We start from the raw sequence: 21,755 nt of genomic DNA, 5'->3' as shown, positions 1-21,755 counted from the left end.
TCATGTCAGTACACATTATTTTCCACTTTAAGGACCTTTATGATAGATTAATTACCCTTCCAACTCTTTAATGTTCCCCCCTATTTTAAACTTACTGTTTGTGGCCAAAGAGATAGGGGTTAAGATACAGCCAACTCTGATTCAGTTTGGGCACCTGATACTTTCCCTGGCATTGTGTGGGCGCAGTCCCAGAGACTTCTGAGCATGGCCTGGGTGGCCCAAGTAATCTCTGGCATGGCAGGGACTGACCAGCATTACATCCTGGGGCTCCAGCTTTGAGCCACTGGCCTGCTTGGCCAATAATTACCTGAGCACTACTTGGGACCCTTTCCGGCTCCTTCCCACCAGCTCCAAGAATTAAGAATTTAATGCTTTCCCTCAGTTATGTTTAAAAGACACATAATACAGTTGCTGCTACAGGCTACAGAAAAGTTAGACGTAAGCACAAGGCCCAGAAGGTGGCTCAGTGATTTAAGTATTTGCCTGGCAAGCAGAAGGTGACATGCAAGAATGGTCCTGACTGCCTCAGTGTCAGGTCATCCCTGGTGAGAGGAAATAAGATGAACATAAATGTCTCGTTAATGTGTTTTTACTAAAAAGAAAATGACATATAGACATTATAAATAATAACATTAAAGAAACCATTGTATGAATTATTGTAAGCTGAAATGCTGCATAGGACCATGATATAATGAGTAAAATGTAAAGACAACCTTTGTGCTTCATTTTTGTTTTTTGTTTTGCGACCACACCCAGTGGCGTTCAGGGCTTATTCTGTGCTCAGCCATCACTCCTAACGGAGCTCAGGGGACCATATGTGATATGGGGGATTGAACCTGTATTATCTCTCCAGATTAATCCTTTTTTTTTTTAAACTTTAGCTCATTCTAATGCATGAGAAGAAACATAGGTTGTTAGATAAAAACTTAGAAACTTTTAAAATGTTAGACTCAAGCTGGATAAAGATCTTTTTACAAGGTTAAAGCTCCAATCTGTTTTCTGGCCAGCAATTTCTCTTCTATTTTCAGTTCACCCAGGTTAGTTGCTGTGGGGCTGTTTGAATAATCACAAAAGTGCATGCATAAATTTAAGTTCTCCATATTTTAGATTTCAGCCAGTGAAACCATAAATCTTGATAGCATTCCTTTAAGCGTAGTCATTTTTCCCATTAAAAGAAGTTTAAATTACAGAAGAGAAAGTCTTTTGGGGTAGGAGATACTGGAGTTTTGCCTGCTGATTGCTGTTGGCCCCCTTGACTTGACTGCTGAATTGAGAGTCATCATGGCTGGTAGGCAGCCTTCCCAGAATAAACAATAAATATTCATGGCTTGATTATTAATGAATAATCTATGAATAAGCGTGGTCTATTTATGCTCATTACCGTGAGGTAGACTTATTTATAATACTTTAAAGAAAAAATAAGTACAGTTTAAAAACTAGAGACCGATGATGATGAGCTGCCTTTTTGAGCAAATCTTTGGAGAAGAGTTTGAGGTGGCATATTTTTGTTTCCTAAAAAGCTTATCCTCACATGCTAAAACGGTTGGGTTCCAGAGAACTTTTTAGGAATTTATGTTATTCAAAATAACAGGGAAATAGGTTAAATTGGAATAACAACAACCTAAAAGTTAATCAGTTATTAAAATTCTATTCTATCTACAGATTTATGATTTGCAACTTCAAGTACTGCTCATGCATATCATTATTCATTAAAATTACATATATTATGACTCCACTTTTATAATACAGTTTCCAGCAGTCTTAGATGTTCCTTTGCTTCTCAGCCTGTTTGTACTTTCAGGCTTTATCATATCCTGATGTTCAAAAAGACGTAGGTTTCTTTCTCTGCGACTATTTTGTTTCTCAAAGAGTTGAACTAATTACCTTGAGCTCCACCTCTGTTACGTAGGTTTTTATTCCCTTGCCCCTGTGCTTGTTTGCCTTAGAAAATATTCCTCAGATCCAGTACCTCGTGGTGATTCACTAAGAAAGAAAGAAAAAGAAAGGAAGAAAGAAAGAAAGAAAGAAAGAAAGAAAGAAAGAAAGAAAGAAAATATTCCTCAGATTCTTTCTAAACTCAAAAATCTTCTTAACTTTTTTGGCACAAAGCTACAGTTTATGCTACAAAGAGCTAATTGGCCACATAGATATTTGTTTAATTGCATGGCTGTGTTTTATAAAGTTGTCTCTTAGGTTGTCAGTTTCTGGAGATTAAAGACAGTTTTAAGACTTTCCTTCTCCCATTGGTGGATAGAACCATACACAGTAAAATAGGAATTTTTTAAGGGCTTTATTCTAGATCACATATATTAAATAATGTTCTGAGTTATTTAGGATTGAAGTTATCTTAAGCATTTTTTGTTATAAAACTCAGCAGGGTCAGCTAGCAAAACATAAGGTTAGGATCAGAAGACATAGATATTTATCCCGAGGTCTCCTCTTCCCTTGATGCATAGGAGAGGCTGTAAGGATTAGTGCCTTTTATTTTGTGATGCATTGTTTCAGATTAAATCAGTCATTTATGTGATGTTAATTATTTAGAGGTCCAAGTTGCCATTTAGTAAATTACTTCTTATGTACTTGCATTACTGTAGACAAATGAAGTCACCTCATAAGGATAAGCAATTTATTTCTCCCTCTGGAGACTTCTTTTTTTTCTCAGAGCAGTAGACCTAGTTTAGGATTGTTTTTCTGAATTTAGGTCTTCTCATAATCCTCCCAATATTGAGAAATATTTTATAAGAATTTATAACATTGGAAGACTAGACCACTAAAAAGTAAAGGAAATGGAGGAAATATCATTTTCTTTTCAAGTTACTTTCAAGTAATAAGTATTGCAGTTCAGATGCAAAATATATATGTAATTATGTATTAGAATAAAACTTATATAAGGAACATTATGGAAAGAAATTAGTTGTGTTGACCTATATAAAAAAGCATTCATTACTTACTACCAGGAAATTCAGTCTAGAGTGCTAACCATTACACCATGGAACTTCCCTTTATCAGGAAATTCAGATTCAAAGAACATGAGTATTACCTCGCACCCTGAGACTGACATACACATACACTGAAACCAACAGTGCTAGAGGATATGTGGTGAAAAGGAACCCTCATCAACTGTTGCTGGGAATGTCTTCTGATTCAGCCACTATGGAAAAGAGTATAGAGACTTCCCCCCCAAATTAGGAGTGCAGTTTCCATATGACCCAGCAATTCCACTTCTTGCCATCTAAACATTAGGCTCCCAGGAGCACAACACATTAATTTCAAAAGATATTTACATCTAGTAGTAGCAGAATAATAGTAGAGACACATTGGAGGAAATCTCAGAGAGGAAGTAGTTTGGAGAATGCAGCAGAATTTTGAGGAAAGGGCATGGCACGTGCGTCAAGTCAAGCAATATGAGTGCAAAGAAAAACTGTTGACTTTTGTATTGAATAAGAAAGAATGAATTTAGGGAGAGAAGAGTACACAGTGCAGTGAATTAAGATGAAATGGATATTCAGCTAAGTAAGAAATACTGATTTCTGATTAATTGAAATATTTAAAATATATTTGTAACAAATGAATTTTTATTGTTTGAAAATAAATTGGACAAGATTAAATGTGATGTCTGTGGGTTGCTGTTTTCAAATACTGATGGGTGTTCAAAACATTGAGACTGTGTGGTGATGCTGCTGTATATTTCTGGTCTGCTATTAACAGCCCAGACAATGCTGAGACACAGGTACATGTCTTTTCCAATGTCACATATTAGGAATAAGGTCAAAATCCATCTTTGACTTACATCACTTATTTACATCACTGATACAATATAGTAAATTTTACTTTAATATGCATTTATAAGTTCATAAAATTGTTTAGGAAGAAGACATACCATAAATAAACTTAATGTATGTTTTTAATATGATGTTGAGATAGACAGAAAAATATCAAAAGACCTGGACAAAAATGCTTGTACAGTTATTTAAGGATTCAGTCTGCTTACCTGTTAGTTTCATGGATTCAAATACTACTAGATTCACATTTAAATCTAGGTTGTTTTCAGATGATTATAGACAGGGCTGGAGCACAGCAGGTAGGGCGTTTGCCTTGCACGCAGCCAACCTGAGTTTGATTCCTCCACCCCTCTTGGAGAGCCAAGCAAGCTACCGAGAGTATCTCGTCTGCACGGCAAAGCCTGGCAAGCTACCTGTGAATATTCGGTATGCCAAAAAAAATAACAAAAATTCTCACAATTTATTGTGAGATGTTCCTGGTGCCTGCTCAAGCAAATCGATGAACAACAGGAGGACAATGCTATAGTGCTATAGACAGGACTGATGGGTGGGCAATTATATAATAAAATGAAGATAAATATTGTGACTTCTGTAAGGAATTTTGTGTTCACTTTTTTCATTTTTTTTGTTAGAATTTTTTTTTTTGTATTTTATGTGAGGCTACAATTGAGTATTTTATAGTGTAAACAGCATCTACTTCTAAATAGTAACAGTTACAAGGAGCATATCAAAATGATCTAGAAAATTTCTGACTTGAAAGGAGTCTGGTTAGATTTATTTTGAAGCCATTTAATTATAAAGTTGTCACTTTGTGTGCCATGTTCAGTTGTCCAGTATAGAATGGGTACTATTTTAGGAGTTAGAGTTTTATTATGTTTTTCTGTTGGTTTTTTTGGATCATACCTGGTGGTGTTCTGGACCTACTCCTGGCTCTGCTCAGGGATCATTCCTGAACAGAGCTAGGGAGATGAATGATTTGTGGTGCCAGGGATTGAACCTGGGTCAAGTGCCATTGTTCCATTTTCAAATACTGATGGGTGTTCAAAACATTGAGACTGTGTGGTGAGTTTGCTGTATATTTCTGGTCTGCTATTTGAACAAGGCAAGTGCCTTAATTTTGTACTACCTCTCCAGCCCTACTTTTGGATTATAGCTCAGCCCTCTTGGAGGCAAAGTATAGGTATGGAGGAGAAATAAGCACTTTGCCTTCTTAATTTTCTACATAGCAGTAACTGACGTTTATATGCTATGAATCCATTTTTTTTTCAGATTGTAATGATGGTTTATGTGAAACAAGGTTTATATAAAGGGTTTTTTTCCTTTTTAATTTGTCTTATAGTTGGTATAATTCCAAATCCTTGTAAAAGTTTACAAAATTAACACAAAACATTGCTTTTACAGATTTCTAAAGGTCTGTGGATCTGAATTAGTACGGCTTGAATTATCTTGCAGCCACTTCCTTAATGAAACTTGCTTGGAGATTATTTCTGAGATGTGTCCAAATCTACAGGACTTAAATCTTTCATCCTGTGATAAACTACCACCTCAAGCTTTCAACCACATTTCCAAATTATGTGGCCTAAAACGACTTGTTCTCTATCGAACAAAAATAGAGGTGAGAATAATTCATAGTTTACACCTTTGCTAGTATATCAGCTAATATTTAGAAATTATAAACCATTATTTTCCCACTACAGTAATCTTTGCCTATGTTAGACATTATTTTAGACAGTTTTTTAAATAATCATTTTAATATTTTGATTTCCTCATCTCTAAAATGGAGATAATGAAAAATACAGATTTGGCACCAGAGAGATAGTACAGGGGGAAGGTCGCTTGCCTTGCTTGTTGCTGCTGCTGGTTTGATCTCCAGCACTCCTCACAAATGACCCTCACAAGTGACCAACCAGGAGTGTGATTGTATATGGTTCTATCATTGGTTAATTAGGGTTAAATTAGTTTATTATGGTGATCCCTAATTCAAGATGGCTGGTTTCCTTACAAACAGATTACGAATACCATATAAGACACTGAAAGACACTAGCTTTAAGCCAAAAAAAGGGAGCCTTAGAACATACTAATCGAGTTGGCTCCTTCTCTTGGACATCAGATCTCCTGAATTGTTTTTGAAAAATCTGATTTTTAAGCTATGAGTCTATGGAACTTTGCTATGGCAGCCCTAGAAAACTAATACTACTTGTATAGGATGGCATAAGAATAGCTTTCAATATATTGCATAAGAAGTGATGTGCACTTGTTAATAGGATCTGGATTCCCATTAGAAGTTTGAACCCATTTACCTTTTCTTTGTTTGGCAAAAAGTCCTCTGGAGTAGGAGGTGAGAGTGGGGCATGATAGGTAGCTCAGTAAGAATGTCATTCTGTTGCTTAGCAGCAGGCAAGAAAACCAAGAGTGTTTTTTAAAAGTTGGAGTTATAAATGGAACACCTGCATCCAGTTTTGATTGCCTCACTTCAAGAATGATAGAGCATAAATTGAAAGAATCTGAAGAAGTGAAAAAACTGATTATAGGTATTGAAGGGAACTAGTATTTGACAGTAATCTGTAAGTATGGTTCAGCAACTATTTACTTGGCCGACTAGGCTGGGACGGCAGTTTCAAGAACACCACTACCTTCATCATGAGCAAGAAGACAATAAAGGTAGTTGGTCTTTGCTTCTGTTGGATATCAACAGTTTCCTCTTGTTTTCTTTTTTCTGTGCTAATCAGCGTCTTTAGGAAAAATACATACTGCACTGTGCCGATGAAGGCACCTGTTTTTTCCTACAAATGATACATGTTTAAAACTATCATATGAAAAGTGTATGATTTGATTTAGTGCCACACGAATGCTTTCTGACATGTTGTTATGGAAGTCTATCTCAAGAACACATTATATTGGTAAGTAGAAGCAAGGATGACAGTTGTTTTAATAGTGCCAGTGCAGACCTCAGACTGTAGCATCAAACTGTAGGACAAATGAAAGGGGACAGCCTCTTAACCCAATCAGTGCTGCTAACAAAGAGGAGAGGAGAAACTGAAATGAAAAAAAAAACATGATTTCGTCACCTAAATTGACTAATGCAGACTAATTGTCACCTGAAATGTTGTCTCTTTTCAACAGATTGATTTAGCTAGATTACACATAGAACAAAACATAATGATACATTCTTGTTTTTAAATAGAGTCCAGTTAAGATTTGCAATAATTTACATTTATTAACTGTCATATACCAAAACTAACAGATTTCAAGTATTTGATATGTGTCTTCAGGCAATAATATATATCTTTTCAGGCAAGAATATACTCATACTTTTCTATCTTGACTGGACTTGTAGGTAATTCAGAGGACAAACATGAGGACTTTTTGTGGTTGGGACTGTGGGATCTTAGGTTCCATCAGGATCTAGAAGCCTCACTTATGGGTCCAAACATGGAGGAGAACCATCTTTTTTTTTTTTTAATTTTTACTAGTGAAACACCTTGAGGTACAGTTGTAGACTTACAAATTTTTGTGCTTGGGTTTCGATTATACAATGATCAAATACCCATCCCTCCACCAGTGCCCATTTTCCACCACCATGGATCCCAGTATTCCTCCCACCCCCATCCCCCCCATCCCACTCTGCCTCTGTGGCAGGGCAAGAGAACCATCTTTTTATCAGACTTAAATCACACTCGTGACCTGTTTAGTGATTTTAGACTCTCACTGAGATTAGTTATGTGAGTTAAATGTGTAAAGGCACCAACACAATACAGGTTGTTGCCTCCATCTTAAGAGAAAGGAAGGGAGTTCTTCTGAGGAAGATAAAGATTTTGCACCATTGTACTCTCATAGCCGGACATCATTTAGTTATACAATAAAAACCATCATTTGCTTCAATCTCCTCATGTGCTTCCTTGACAATCCATTTTGTACCTCTCTGACAGAAACATTTTCTTCATGTATTCTATAAAATTACTGTCAAATCTAACTAGTGTGAAAACTGCCACGGCATTTTGACTGAAGATCTCTGACACTCTTGGGTAGCACTGTAGCATTGTCCTCCTGTTGTGCATTGATTTGCTTGAGCGCTCCCAATAATGTCTGCATTGTGAGACTTGTTACTGTGTTTGGCATATTGAATACGTCACGGGTAGCTTGCCAGGCTTTGCCATGTGGGCTAGATACTCAGTAGATTGCCGGGCTCTCCAAGAGGGGTGGAGGAATCGAACCTGGATCGGTCAGGCTGGCTGCGCGCAAGGCAAATGCTCTATCGCTGTGCTATTGCTCCACCCTCTTTCATTTTTAGTTAATCGATCAGTTTAGTCATTTGTCAGCAAGGGTGTTCTCAACTATTTTTATAGGAAAGGTTTACTGTAATAGTACATAGGTTCTGAAATGAGACCATAGGACAGAGTTAATGTGTGTGATTTACTTTTAGATTCTCTCAAACACACATTTTTTGAATTTTAAATTATTTTGACCCTATGCTGAAACTCATACTATAGAACCAATTTTTTTTTAATTTTTATTAGTGAAACACCATGAGGTACAGTTGTAGACTTACAAATTTTTGTGCTTGGGTTTCAATTATACAGTGTTCGAGTACCCATCCCTCCACCAGTGCCCATTTTCCACCACCACGGATTCCATCCCTCCCACCCCCTTTACCCCATCCCGCCCTGCCTCTGTGGCAGGGCATTCCCTTTTGTTCTCTCTCTCCTTTTGGGTGCTGTGGTTTGCAAAAGAGGCATTGAGTGGCAATCATAGAACCAAATTTCTGAGTCTTGTGTTTTAAACACAAGAGGTAGATTTAGAGAAGTTTGCTTCCCCCCCGCCAAAGGCATATATGAGCATTATTTATATCATTTATGATATTTAATCATTTGGGGAGGCCACATGTGGCTCAGGAGTAGGTCCTCACAGTGATACAGGACAACGAAGTTTTGGTAATCAAACTCGGGCTTCCTGCATTCATAGCATATGCTCAACTTATTCAGCTTTAGAGCCCTTTTTAACCTATTTTTTTTTTTTTTCAGAAAAGTCTGATTTTTTTTCACTGCCGTATTGGTGTCTGAGTAGTAATTAGGTGCCAGTACATGGCTTGTAACATATTACATACGTAAACTGTATAGAGCAATTTATAGTAAATAGTTCATAATGAATCTCTACGAAGTAATTGAATTTAAATATTCTGGAATGATTATTTCTACATATAGTTCATTTCTTGTGCTTTAAGTAATCTCAAAATTTTCAACTTTTTTTTTTTCCTGTACTCGGTACTTTCCTAAATCTATTGACTTTGGGACGCTGGGACAAAAAAGGAGAGAGAAATTTACAGATATGAATCTTTTTATTTAAAAATAATAATAATAAGCCATACCTGGACGTTCTTAAGTGTTCTTTTTGGTCTGTACTAAAGAGTGACCCCTGGAGCTCTTCATGGGGACCCTCTATAATGTCCAAAATTGAACAGGGCCAGCAGAATGCAAGGCAAGTGCCTTAATCCCAGTGTCTCTTAAGTCCTTACTGTATTTTATTATATTTAGGAATTCTAAATTCTAATAATTTAAGTAAAATAAAAAATATTTATTTTATAAGTAAAGTAAAAATAAAAATAGTTGTGTACTTGTTACACAAATTTAGGAATTTGTACTTAGTGAACATACTAAAATCCTTTCTCATTAGTAACAGATCCTGCTATGTGTTTAAAAATATATCATGATCAATGAAAGTACATTGGTGTGACAAGGTGATATCAATAGACTTTAAGCTAGTATATGTCTATAATATGTAAACATGTTATATTTCCCTTTAACATACTTTCTGGGAATCATGTGTCAGAGTATAAAATAGTGACTAGGAGCCCTACCTTTAGACACTAAGAGTGGTCTCATTCTTCATTACAGATAAGCAATTTTAACTGAACAAAAAAATATCATAAGCTGAGTTATAGCTCAGTGATAGAGCCCCTTTCTTGCATGTGTCAGACCCCAAGTTTGATCCTTAGTACCTGTCCTGCTTGATTGACTGTGGCCCCTGACATGCTACTTCCACCAAGACAACTAAATCATAAGCTAGTTATAACAGTTATAAATCTATAGTAGTGTAAATATGCTGTGTACATTTACACTTACAAATGTACATACTACTGTGTGCCTTATTATAAGATGTACCTGGTATGCATAAATATGACTACTAAACCGTAAATCTGGGTATCTAAAAGTTTTATGTGAGTATAAAAAATATATGTATTTTAAAAAACATTTTGCTTAGCATTTTAGAAGTCTGGAGGGTTGGGAGCTTCTGGAGTTTATGAGTAACATCCCTTTAAAATGCTGTTAATGAAAATTTGAACTCTTCCCTCCTTCTACTTTTTAATGAATTTCCTTGTAACAGGATATGAAAATAATTCTCTATCACAAGATATCCATTGGATTTTGAAGCTGCTCAACAGGGTCAGTAGATAGAGTGCAAAAGAATTCATTCTTGTTAAACACATATTCTACTAGATGCCAAGATTCATCTATAGTATGTCTTGATAATTCTATGGAAGAAATTAGCATGAATAAGTACCCAAAGTGAATTCTTTTGTATAGTGATTTCAGTAAGGTTGTTCCTTTGTTCAAAAATGACAGAATCACTTGAAAATGAATTTGCTGCATTGGCATTATTAAAACTGCTATTTTAATTGTATATTAATTTTATAGAACGACTCTTGTACTTCTGTTGAATGAGTTTGTAAAACTAAGCAGCAGAATTTGTGGAGTTGTGGATTAAAATATTCTTAAGTTTCAGGTGGCCTGGGGACCATTCCCTGTGATTCTTAGTAGATTGGTAGTTTGTTGCTAGGGCCCAAGGATCTGATACTGCTCAGGCCCAGGATAATCCTAGCAGGGATGATCCAAGCCATACCAAAAGTGCTCAGAAGCTTCTGCGACCACATTTGGCCATGCTCTGGGGTCAAGGGCTGTACCTGGTGAAAGTGACGAGTCTTATATGGTGCTTGGGATCAAACCTGGGTCTCCCGTATTCAAGACATGCCTTAGTCTGTAGACTCTTTCCAGCCCTCAATTTTTATTTTTTACTGCCTTTTTCCTAATACATGTAATGATATGCTGTAAGAGCATTCCATTTGTGTGTTCTAGGTGCATGTAACTGCTCTGAGTACTCGTTATGGTAGAACTGTTCTCTTAAGTAAGAGTTGACAGATTTTTCCTGTGTGGACCTGATAGGTAGTAAATTTTTAGGCCTCGTAGGGCCATATTGTCACTGTCGTAAGTATTCAGCCATGCTGTTTTAGTATAAAAACAGCTGTAGGTATTAGTAAATGAATAAATGTACCTGTATTCTAAAGAATATTTTACAAAAGCAGGTGGAGGGCAGATTTAACCCATGGGAAATTACCAATTCCTGCTCAAAAAGACTCTCTCTGGTCATTCCAAGTTCAAGCTTTTTAATATCTGGACAGGAGGTATCAGTCTTGCCTGAGTTTTATTTTTTTTTTTTTAGCATCAGTAGAAGTGTTTTAATTCTGAATATTCAAAAGATAGAGAAGGTAAAGGTAAAGACCCTCCCGTTGTTCGTCGATTTGCTCAAGCGGGCCCAGTAACGTCTCCATTGGAGACTTTGCTGTTACTATGTTTGGCATATCGAATACATCACGGGGAGCTTGCCAGGCTCTGCCGTGCGGGCGAGATACTCTCGGTAGCTTGCCGGGCTCTCCGAGAGGGGCGGAGGAATCGAACTTGGGTCGGCCATGTTGGCTGCGTGCAAGGCAAACGCCCTACCGCTGTGCTATCGCTCCAGCCCAAAAGGTAGAGAAAAATATCATAAAGATTTTATAAGAAAAGATTGGTTAAAAAGATTTAGAGAGATTATAAACTGATCTTCTGGGTGCACCCACAGTCCGTGGTCATGAGACTGCTGGAGAAAGTCCTGAAACTGTTAACCTCTGTTCGCTTACCTCAGTGCTGCCTGACAACCCCTTTATTTATCTCTATTTGACTCCTTGTTACATTTCTTAAAGCATCTCTTCCAAGGTCATCCTTGCTTTTTTTCCTTTAGCCATCACCACCATCTCCTCATATCTGAGTCTGTGTATTTGATCTCACATCTCTTATTTATCAGATGTGTGATATTATTTAAGTTTCTTTTGTTCTGTGGTCTTTTTAAAGGTAGTTGTAAAAATGATTCTGTTACTAAATAAATTTTAATTCCCAACTTAATGTGCAGTTTTTTAGATAATTTAAAATATTTGCCTAATGAGTGTTGTAAACCATGATATCTTCTTCTACAACTTGAAATTCCTTCAGAATGCTCCTATTCTGATATGGTTTTTTAAGCTATATAATTAATATGTAATTATTTTTATATATTATATCACTGTATCACTGTCATCCTGTTGTTCATCGATTTCCTCAAGCAGGCACCAGTAACGTTTCCATTCGTTCTAGCTCTGAGATTTTAGCAAGTGCCACATTGGAGGCTCCTTCAGGGGTCAGGGGAATGAGACCCATCATTGTTACTGGGTTTTGGCATATTGAATTTGCCACTGGGAGCTTGCCAGACTCTGCCGTGCGGGCAGGATACACTTGGTAGCCTCCCGGGTTCTCCCAAGAGTGAGGACTAAAGGACTAGCTTCTGGGAGCTGGGTCTTGGCCATTGATGGGATAACGTGGCGCCAGGGGCTGTGTTATCCATATATTTAGCTATATAATCATCAAAAGTAAGTTAAATCTGCCTCAAAGTTACAAATGGAAGATAGACAGTACATGACTCCTCTAAAAAACAGTTTATATGGGTTAATACGGTGCCCCTTACAAGTACTCTTATTTTTAATTAAAACAACCGGTTCAACAGGGAACTATGACTTGACTGCAACCAGAGAATCAAATCAGCCTCCAAGCTCACACATATAGATATTGGTAGAACTCTTTAGCTATTAGCTTTTTAGTTTTTCATTCCTCCTATGGGCCTCTGAAGTTGCCGAAATGTCCCTGTGATGGGCAGTTTGCTTTCCCCGAGTGAGCAGTAGGGGATGAAATCCAAGGAACCCAAGACTGAAGCCATAGCCCTTTAAAAAATAAATAGTTGGGACAAGAGAGATAGTACAGTGGGTAGGGCGTTTGCCTTGCACATGGCCAAACTGGCATCCCTGGCATCCCATATGGTCGTCCAAGCACTGTTTGGAGTAATTCCTGAGCACAGTACCAAGAACAACTCCTGAGTATCACTGAGCGTGACCCCAAAACAAACCAAAATATCATGTGTATGTATGTGTATGTGTGAAGACTTGTGAGTGTCGTAGTAGTATATTTTTCTTATTATTACTGAGGTGACATGGTTCACAATAGTGTTGATGTTTGTTTTTGGCATACAGAGTCACTGCACTTCCACCATCACCAAAGTGCCAGAAGCCATCCACTACTTTTTTCGTTTTAACCTCATTCCTTCCTCCTCTGAGCCCCTGCTTGGCAAACTTAATTCTGTACTCAAGAGTCTGTCTTTGTTTTCATTGATCATTGCCCTTTCCCCCCCTCCCCTTTGTTTCTTGGTGAGTTAGATCTAGTATTTTTTTCTCCCTCTGACTTCTTTTACACCCTCTAATTCAATACAACATCCAAAAATTCCCTCACTGGTTGTAGCTGTTATTGTCATTGTTAAGTTTGTGAGTGCTTTTTATATCTTGGATTTTAACCATTTGTCATATATATGGTGTACAAATACTTTTCTTCTATTTTGTAGGTTGTCCTTTTATTTCTTGTGCAATGTAGAAGGTGGATATAGTCCCATTTGTTTATTTTTTTCTTTGCCAGTGAAAAATCTAAATTATTGAAGACATTTTTGAAGTGAAGGTCATGGAAAGTTCTGCCTGCCTTTTACTCATTGTGTCTTATGGATTTGAGTCATATTAAGGTTTTTGCACTATTTTGAAATAACTTTTGTGTATGATGTGAGATAGAGGCCCAAGTTCATTATTTTTGCATGTGACTATCCAGTTTTTCCAACACAATTTGTTGAAGGGCTTTTTTTCTTCCACTTAATATACCATGTTCCTTTTCTGTAAATCAACTGTCTATTTATTTGAGGGGTTCCTTCTGGGCTCTCAATTCTATGCCATTGGTCTAAAGTCTTGATTTTATTCCACTACCACACTGCTTTGATTGCTGTAACCTTCTAGTGTGGCTTAAGGTAGGGAACACAATTCAGTGCTTCCTTTTTTTTTTTTTTATTAAATTCAGAATTACTTTGGCTTTTGGGGGAGTTTATGGTTCATGAAAATTTTAGTAGTAGTTTTTCTAAATCCTTGAAGAATGTGATTTGAATTTTAATAGGGATTCCATTGAAATCTGTAAAATGCTTTGTTTAGTCTGATCAGTTTAACAGTGCTGACTTTTGGAGTATTTGCCCATTTTTCTTGACCACTTCTATTTCTTTAGTGTGACTTACAGTGTTGGATTTACAAGTATATCACCTCCTTTTATTAGGCTGATTCCTAGACACTTGATGTCTTTGGGCAAAATGATAAACTTTTAAAAAAAATCTTTCTCTTCATGTTTACTGTTTTATCTATTTTCATGCTTCTGGTTTTGGTTCCACCCTGGTACAAGTCAGGGACTACTCTCAGTTTTGTACCTGAGGGTCACTCTTAGAAGTGCTTGGGGGACCATTTGGTGTCAGGGATTTAATCTGGACTTCCTATATATGCAAAATATGCATATTAACCCATTGAGTTATCTCTCTGGCCTGTCTTCTAGTTCATTTGTTTAAATATAGAAGCAAGATTGATTTGAGGGAGGCTGTGGAGGGGTACCCAAGTACTGTTTGAGGGGGCAGAGGGGTCACTCCTGGTTGGTTGCATGTCATGACCTTAGAACATGGTGCTGGGAGGGTCCGATGCATCCCAAGAAGACTAGGGCTACACCTGGCAATGCTCAGAAGCTGTGTACTGCTGTAGATTGAACCAGGGTTCCAAGCTTGCAGGAATAACCTTGCCTTATGGAATTTCCCTAACCCCTGTTATAATCTCCACAACCTGACATAGATTTTTATCTTGATTTTGTAGCCTGCTGCTCTGCAGTTATTGTTCGTTTCTAAACATCTTCTAGTGGAGTTATTAGGGTTTTCTGTGTATATTAGGCCATCAACAAATAGTGATAATTTAACATTTCTAATTTGAATCCATTTATTCGTTTATCTGCCTAAGAGCTGTGGCTAGGACTTCCAGTACTGTGTTGTAAATGTTGGTGTTTTGCAAAATGTAGTGAAGTCCAAGCATATCTAGATGAATTAGAAATTCTCTGGTTGGTATGTGCTCTAAGAGGAAAAGTCTTCTATAAATGGGCAAGGGATATTCATTTATTAAATGCTTATAGGTATATAGAATGCTTATAGGCATAACAATCTTCATGATGGTTAGAAGGTTGTAGGGGTAAGAGAGATAGTACAGGCCAACCCTGACTTTCTCCCTGTTATTCTATATGGCATTACTAGGCATGACCCTAAGATAAAAAAAAAAAGTAAATAAAAAACAAATACTCAACTACTCAACAAATGAGTGCCTGTTGAATAATATTTGCATTTGCATAATGGAATAGTATATAATAAGTTTAAAAATATGTGACCAGAACTATAAGGTGGACCTATTTCTCATGCACTATGTGTTCAGAAAAAGGCAGATGAGCCACCTTACAATACTATATAAAAACCACAGGGTTTTGTTTTGTTTTGTTTTGTTTTGGTGAGACACCATGAAGTACAGTTGTAGACTTAAAAATTTTGTGCTTGGGTTTCAATTATACAATGATCAAATACCCCTCCCTCCACCAGTGCCCATTTCCCACCACCACGGATCCCAGTATCCCTCTCATCCCCCATCCCCCCCATCCCACCCTGCCTCTGTGGCAGGGCATTCCCTTCTGTTCTCTCTCTCCTTTTGGGTGTTGTACCACAGAGTTTTTTAAGCAATGGAACAATTTTTACTATTCATAGTCCCATAGCACATAGTAAAAATATTTTTTAAGCATGTTTTTAAAAACTAAGTCAGAAAGTTTACTTCTGAGGAAGTGTGTGAATAAATGAAGGGATATAAAATAAAGAATATAAATTTTTTAAATTTTATAATTTTTTTATTTATTTTATTTTTTGCTTTTTGGGTCATACCCAGTGATGCTCAGGGGTGACTCCTGGCTCTGCACACAGTAATTGCTTCTCACAGTACTCAGGACCATGTGGGATACCAGGGATCAAATCTGGATCTGCGAGATGAAAGGCAAATGCTATACTACCTCTCCTGCCCAATTTAATAAAATCTTGAGTAATGACTACATGGGGGTTTATTACATCAAACATTAACTTGTCCATATATTTGGGATTCTTCATTTTAAATAAATATATATTACTAAACAAGTTTCCTGAATGAGGGGTTGGGGTGTGTGTGTGTGTGTGTGTGTATGTGTAATTTTATTTAACTTTTTCCTCCGCCCCTCTCGGAGAGCCCGGCAAGCTACCGAGAATATCTCTCCTGCACGGCACAGCCTGGCCAGCTACCCATGACGTATTCGATATGCCAAACACAGTAACAAGTCTCACAATGTTACTGGGCCCGCTCGAGGAATTCGATGAACAACGGGACGACAGTGCTACAGAGCATTTCTACAGTTTTTTATATTTAAGAATATGTGGAATACTCTAAAAATTCTGTATGTTCTGTATTGTACTCATTAATAAATGTAATACAATCTTTTTTCTGGGGGAGAGGTGAGTTTTGGGCAACTCTGTTGTTGCCCAGGGTCTATTCCTAGTTCTGTACTCAGGAGTGACCCCTGGTGATGCTCAGAGGACCATATGTGGTATTGAGGATTTGATCAGGTCAGCGGATGCAAGGCATGTGCCTTAATCCCTGTAAGAGTTCTCAGGGCACTACCTTACCTAACCCCACCACCTACCTCAAATAAAACAGTCTTACACAAAGCAGTTTGGTTATAAGGATCTAGTACTTTCATTAAAAACAAGCCTAATATCATTTCCCATCTGTTAGTAAGCTAAAATAATTGTTGCTGACACGTTTTCCTCACTCCCAGGTGACATTTTTTAGTTTCTGAATTCTAGATCTGTATTAAATGGACATTGTACAGTAGGTCCTTAATTTTGTTTACATATGATTTTAGTTCAAATGTTTGAAAAACAAATATTGTCATATAATTTTGAGTTATAAATTTGAGTAGTATTTTTCTTTGTTAATAAAAGAAAAAAATTAAAGTTTTTTTTAAAAAAATGTTTATAGTATAAATGAAATAATAGATGAAATGAAATGATATATTTGTTTTAGGTATAGTGGTACAGGGTTATTAGTAGTCTAGTATGCTTTGGGTTCCTTTAGTGGTGAGACCATTTTCATTGCACAGGATAGATGGGCTTAAATGGCAGGAACATGACTAGAAAGTGCACATTATATATGTTTTAGACTGCGTCTTGCTAGTGACAGGTGCTCAATGGTTGTTGATATCCCTGTCAGCAAAAAGAATCCCCTGACATTAAAGTCGCCAGTTCAGTCCTGATTTGGGGCGACTCTATTGGCAGTTCCATCAGGCTGCGGCTGATTAGTGAATGTCAGAGCTGCTGCTGTTTTTCAGTGTCACCAGTCCTCTCTGGATTGTGGTTATTGTTTGGTTTTTTTGTTTGTTTTGTGTTGGAGGGAGGAGTGCTTTCATTTGCCTTATTGTTTAGTCTTAAGCAGATTTTCAAATGGCATACTTTTGGGAAATGAGCTGAGAGATCACAGGGAACGTAGGTATCTTTAGGGCATGCAAACGGTGTACAAAGTGAGGACTTACATGGAGCCTAGTAATGATTACCTTGACTCTAAGCCAATCAATGGTGGGAGCACCTGGGGACTCATTAAGTGGCATTTGTGGTGTCTGTAAAGTAGGTTTTGAGCTCTATTTCAGGAAAAGCAGTGACAGCCTTTAATGTCTAATTGACCTCTTCTCTTTGTTTCACTTTCTTTCACTTTCCATATTTGCCTCTGATGTGGTCCCTCATGGCAGCAAACAGCGCTGCTCAGCATTTTGAACTTCTGTTCAGAGCTTCAACACCTCAGTTTGGGTAGTTGTGTAATGGTAAGTATTTGAAAATCCTTTATACTCAATTGCTTGTTCTCTTTTTCTTCCCTTGGGTAAATTTCATCTGACCCTCCCCACCCCAAATTCGCCCATAGCTTTTCATATTTATGGTTAACTACTCTGTACCTTATTTAGAAACATTTTGCTTTTTAGTTTTTTTTTTTCCAAATTGGAAACTTTTTGAAAGTTGATAAGGTAACTATCCATGAGATCAAGAAAAGTGTGGTGGAAAGAGTGGTTCTGCCTTAAGCCAGCTGCTATTGCAGGCAAAACTGTTTACCTCTGATTTCTTAAAAAACAAAACAGAACAGAATACGTGGGCCAGAGAGATAGTACAGCAGGTAGGGCCCTTGCCTTGCACACGGTCAACCCATGTTCGTTCCCTGATACTGCATGTGGTCCCCCAAGTGATCCCTGAGTGCAGAGCCATGAGTAAGCAGTGATGTGTTGTCCCCCCTTCCCCCCCCCCCCCCCCCCGCACACACACACAGAGAAAAAAAAATTTTCCATACCCAAATGCCTGTTTTCTGGACATTCTCACAAATCTAATTTTAGTTTCTAAACTGTGATTATTTCTTGAGAATGTTGAACATAGGTTTAATTTCTTCCTGTTGTTTTTTTTTTTTACTGCCCTTTCTGGGTAATATGGGCTGGAGCGATAGCACAGCGGGTAGGGCGTTCGCCTTACAAGCGGCCAACATGGCCGACCCGAGTTCGATTCCTCCGCCCCTCTCGGAGAGCCTGGCAAGCTACCGAGAGTATTCGATATGCCAGACACAGTAACAACAAAGTCTCCAATGGAGACGTTACTGGGCCCGCTCGAGCAAATCGACGATCAACGGGAGGGCCTTTACTTTACTTACTTTACTTTATGAAAAGATGAGCGGGCCCCTAATGTTGGAACTCAGATATTTTTTTAAGTTGTGTGGTCTTTGAAATTCAAAAGCCAATCCCTGAATGTGCATCCTGGCCTATCTAAGAGCTAATCTTTAAATTTCTTTCAAATTTAACATGATAGAGCCAGAGAGTTCGGATAGGGCTAGCATGTGATTGATGCTACAGCAATACTCAGCACTGTATATGGTCCTCAGAGCACTGCCAGGAATGATCCCTGAGCACAGAGCCAGGTGTAAGCCCTGAGCTTCTCTAGGTATGGCTCAATGGTAAAAAAAAGACAACAGTAAACAGGGAAAAATTTAACAATTGTGATTGTATGTGACACTGAAAGAGTTTGTGAGACAGTTTTTGTTTGTTTTAGTACAAATTATATAACTTACAAATGATTTTAAAACTCAAAGGTAAATAGAACACTTGGGGTGTGTGTGTGTGTGTGTGTGTGTGTGTGTGTGTGTGTGTGTGTAGAAAGAGAGAGCCCTTTGCTGGGTTGTATGCTCATGCAAATTGAGTCTTCTAATGCAACTGATTGTAACATCTCTCTCTTTCTCTCTCTTACACACACACACTCTCACACCACACACACATTTTGCATCTCTCTCCTCTCTCTCTCTCTCTCTCTCTCTCTCACACACACACACACACACACACACACACACACACACGCACGCGCGCGCGCGCGCGCGCGAAACAAGTACATTCTATATCTACTTACTAGGAAGACCTGAATAAGCAAGATAGTTGCAAGATGTCAGAGAAATTTTCCCCATGTTTTATGCTTGCAATTAACAAGCATAGCCCCAGACCTAAAATAGATCCCATGTAAACATCTTTTGGAGCTCAGCAATAAATTCAGAGCTGTCCCAAGATTTTGATATATAGTCTACAGATAGCTATTATAATGCTCCCATGGTTTTTAAATGCATGGTTAGACCCCAATTAATTAAACTCCTAGTAGCAACTCAGACCCATCCAGCACTGCAGCACTGTAGCACTGTCCTCCTGTTGTTCATCTATTTGCTTGATGTCTCCATTGTGAGACTTGTTACTTTATTTGGCATATCGAATATGTCACAGGTAGCTTGCGAGGCTTTGCTGTGCGGGCGAGATACTCTCCATAGCTTGCCGGGCTCTTTGAGAGGGGTGGAGGAATTGAACCCGGCTCGGCCAGGCTGGTCGCACACAAGGCAAACACCGTACCACTGTGCTATCGCTTCAGCCCCATCCAGATCTCTGGAAATAATCTTTAGAATCTACTGGCCTAGTATTAGGTTTTCCTCACTTCTGATTGAATTCTTAGTAAATTGGACTTTGTTAATCCCTCTATTATGCCCAGGGACTTTCAGTAGGAGTTTTAATAACAGCAAACTAACCATTTGCTGACATTTTGGTGGTTTCTTTTTTTTTTTTTTTTTTTTGCTTTTTGGATCATACCCGACGATGCTCAGGGGTTACTCCTTGCTCATGCACTCAGGAATTGCTCCTGGTGGTGCTCAGGGGACCATATGGGATGCTGGGAATCGAACCTGTGTCGGCCATGTTGGCTGCGTGCAAGGCAAACGCTCTACCCGCTGTGCTATTGCTCCAGCCCCCTGGTGTATTTTTATTGTTAGTCTATCCCCTTTAGTTCGGATAGGACCTCCTAACTTTGTACATATTTTACTGTCATATACTTCCCTTTAAACTAGAGCAACTTTTTTTCAGAAAAACAAATATCTGTGAAGAGACACTTTAGAGTTGGAATTCTATATATGTCTATAAGTGGAATTGGGTGTCTTTTTTAAAAAAAAAATTTGAATCAACATTAGATACAAGTTACAGAGTTGTTCATAATTGGTTTTAGGTCGTACAGTGTTCCAACGCCTGTTCCTTTACCAATAGTTTAATAGTTTACCACCACCAATGTCCCTAGTTTCCCTACCACCCCCACCCCAGTATCATTCTGTCTGTCTGTCTCTCTCTCTCTCTCCCTCTCTCTCTCTCTCTCTCTCCTTTTGGACATTAGCTCTGTAGCACTGTCCGCCCATTGTTCATTGATTTTCACGAGCAGGCGCCAGTAACATCTCCATTGTGAGATTTGTTACTGTGTTTGGCATATTGAATACACTACAGGTAGCTTGCCAGGCTTTGCCGTGCGGGCAGGATACTCTCAGTAACTTGCCGGGCTCTCCAAGAGGGACGGGGGGAATCAAACCTGGGTCGGCCGAGTACAAGGCAAGCACCCTACCCACTGTGCTGTTGCTCCTAGGCACTGAAAGGTTATCATGAATATCCCTTTTCCTACTTTGAACATTCAGTTCCTGTCCAAAGTCATCATTTCCAACGAGCAAGATAGTTTTTGGTGAATGAATTGACTTTGAAAAATGTGAGGGGAGAGAAAGTGAAGAATATATATTCAAGAGAGAGGTTGGGCTTTTCCAGAATAGAATAAACAAGCAGAATGAGAGACATGTTCAAGGGAGAATCTGGACTTGAAAGATCAAGACTTTATTTTTATTATATTTATTGAGTTTGGGGCCATACAAAATGGTTCTCAGGGCTTACTCCATGCTCTGTTCTCAGGAATCTCTCCTGGCATGACACGAGGGACCTTTCTGGGTGCTGGCAATTCAACCATGATCAATCATGTGCAAGTCAAGCATCCTTCCTGTGTACTATCAATTCAGTCCCAAGTAATTAGGCTATTTTTAAGTTAGAATGTGGTATTACAAATAAAATATTATTAACATTATTTGTTTGCTCAGAATGAGTTTTAATATTGAGTGTCAGAAATACTATTTATATTGTTGATACTGGTACAGATTAAGACATTCCATACTTGGCATAGAAATACTATTCTCCACCCTAGGCCCAGAATTTTCCAGGATCCTGTTTATGTCGATTTTTAATTTTCTATCAATTGACAAAAAGTCAGTTTTCATCTTTATTTTCATTTTATTTTTAAAGACATATTTATTCAGTATCATAATCA

The 21,755-nt window shown here is 38.0% G+C and overlaps 1 protein-coding gene across 3 annotated transcripts in view; it reads left to right on the top strand.

Annotated features, from left to right (window-relative positions):
* FBXL4 (F-box and leucine rich repeat protein 4) overlaps positions 1-21,755 on the top strand; it is a 71,325-nt gene that overhangs the window by 40,950 nt on the left and 8,620 nt on the right. For all 3 annotated transcript variants that reach the window (XM_056125061.1, XM_056125059.1, XM_056125060.1), the window contains exons 6-7: positions 5,184-5,397; positions 17,816-17,887. In XM_056125061.1, the coding sequence (XP_055981036.1) occupies positions 5,184-5,397; positions 17,816-17,887 (286 nt within the window). The remainder of the gene's footprint in view (positions 1-5,183; positions 5,398-17,815; positions 17,888-21,755) is intronic.

This window comes from Sorex fumeus, unplaced genomic scaffold, assembly GCF_029834395.1.
Source record: "Sorex fumeus unplaced genomic scaffold, SorFum_2.1 ptg000054l, whole genome shotgun sequence".
Lineage (NCBI taxonomy): Eukaryota > Metazoa > Chordata > Mammalia > Eulipotyphla > Soricidae > Sorex > Sorex fumeus.
The sequence above is the reverse complement of the archived record's forward strand: the minus strand, read 5'-3'. Positions and strand labels throughout refer to the sequence as shown.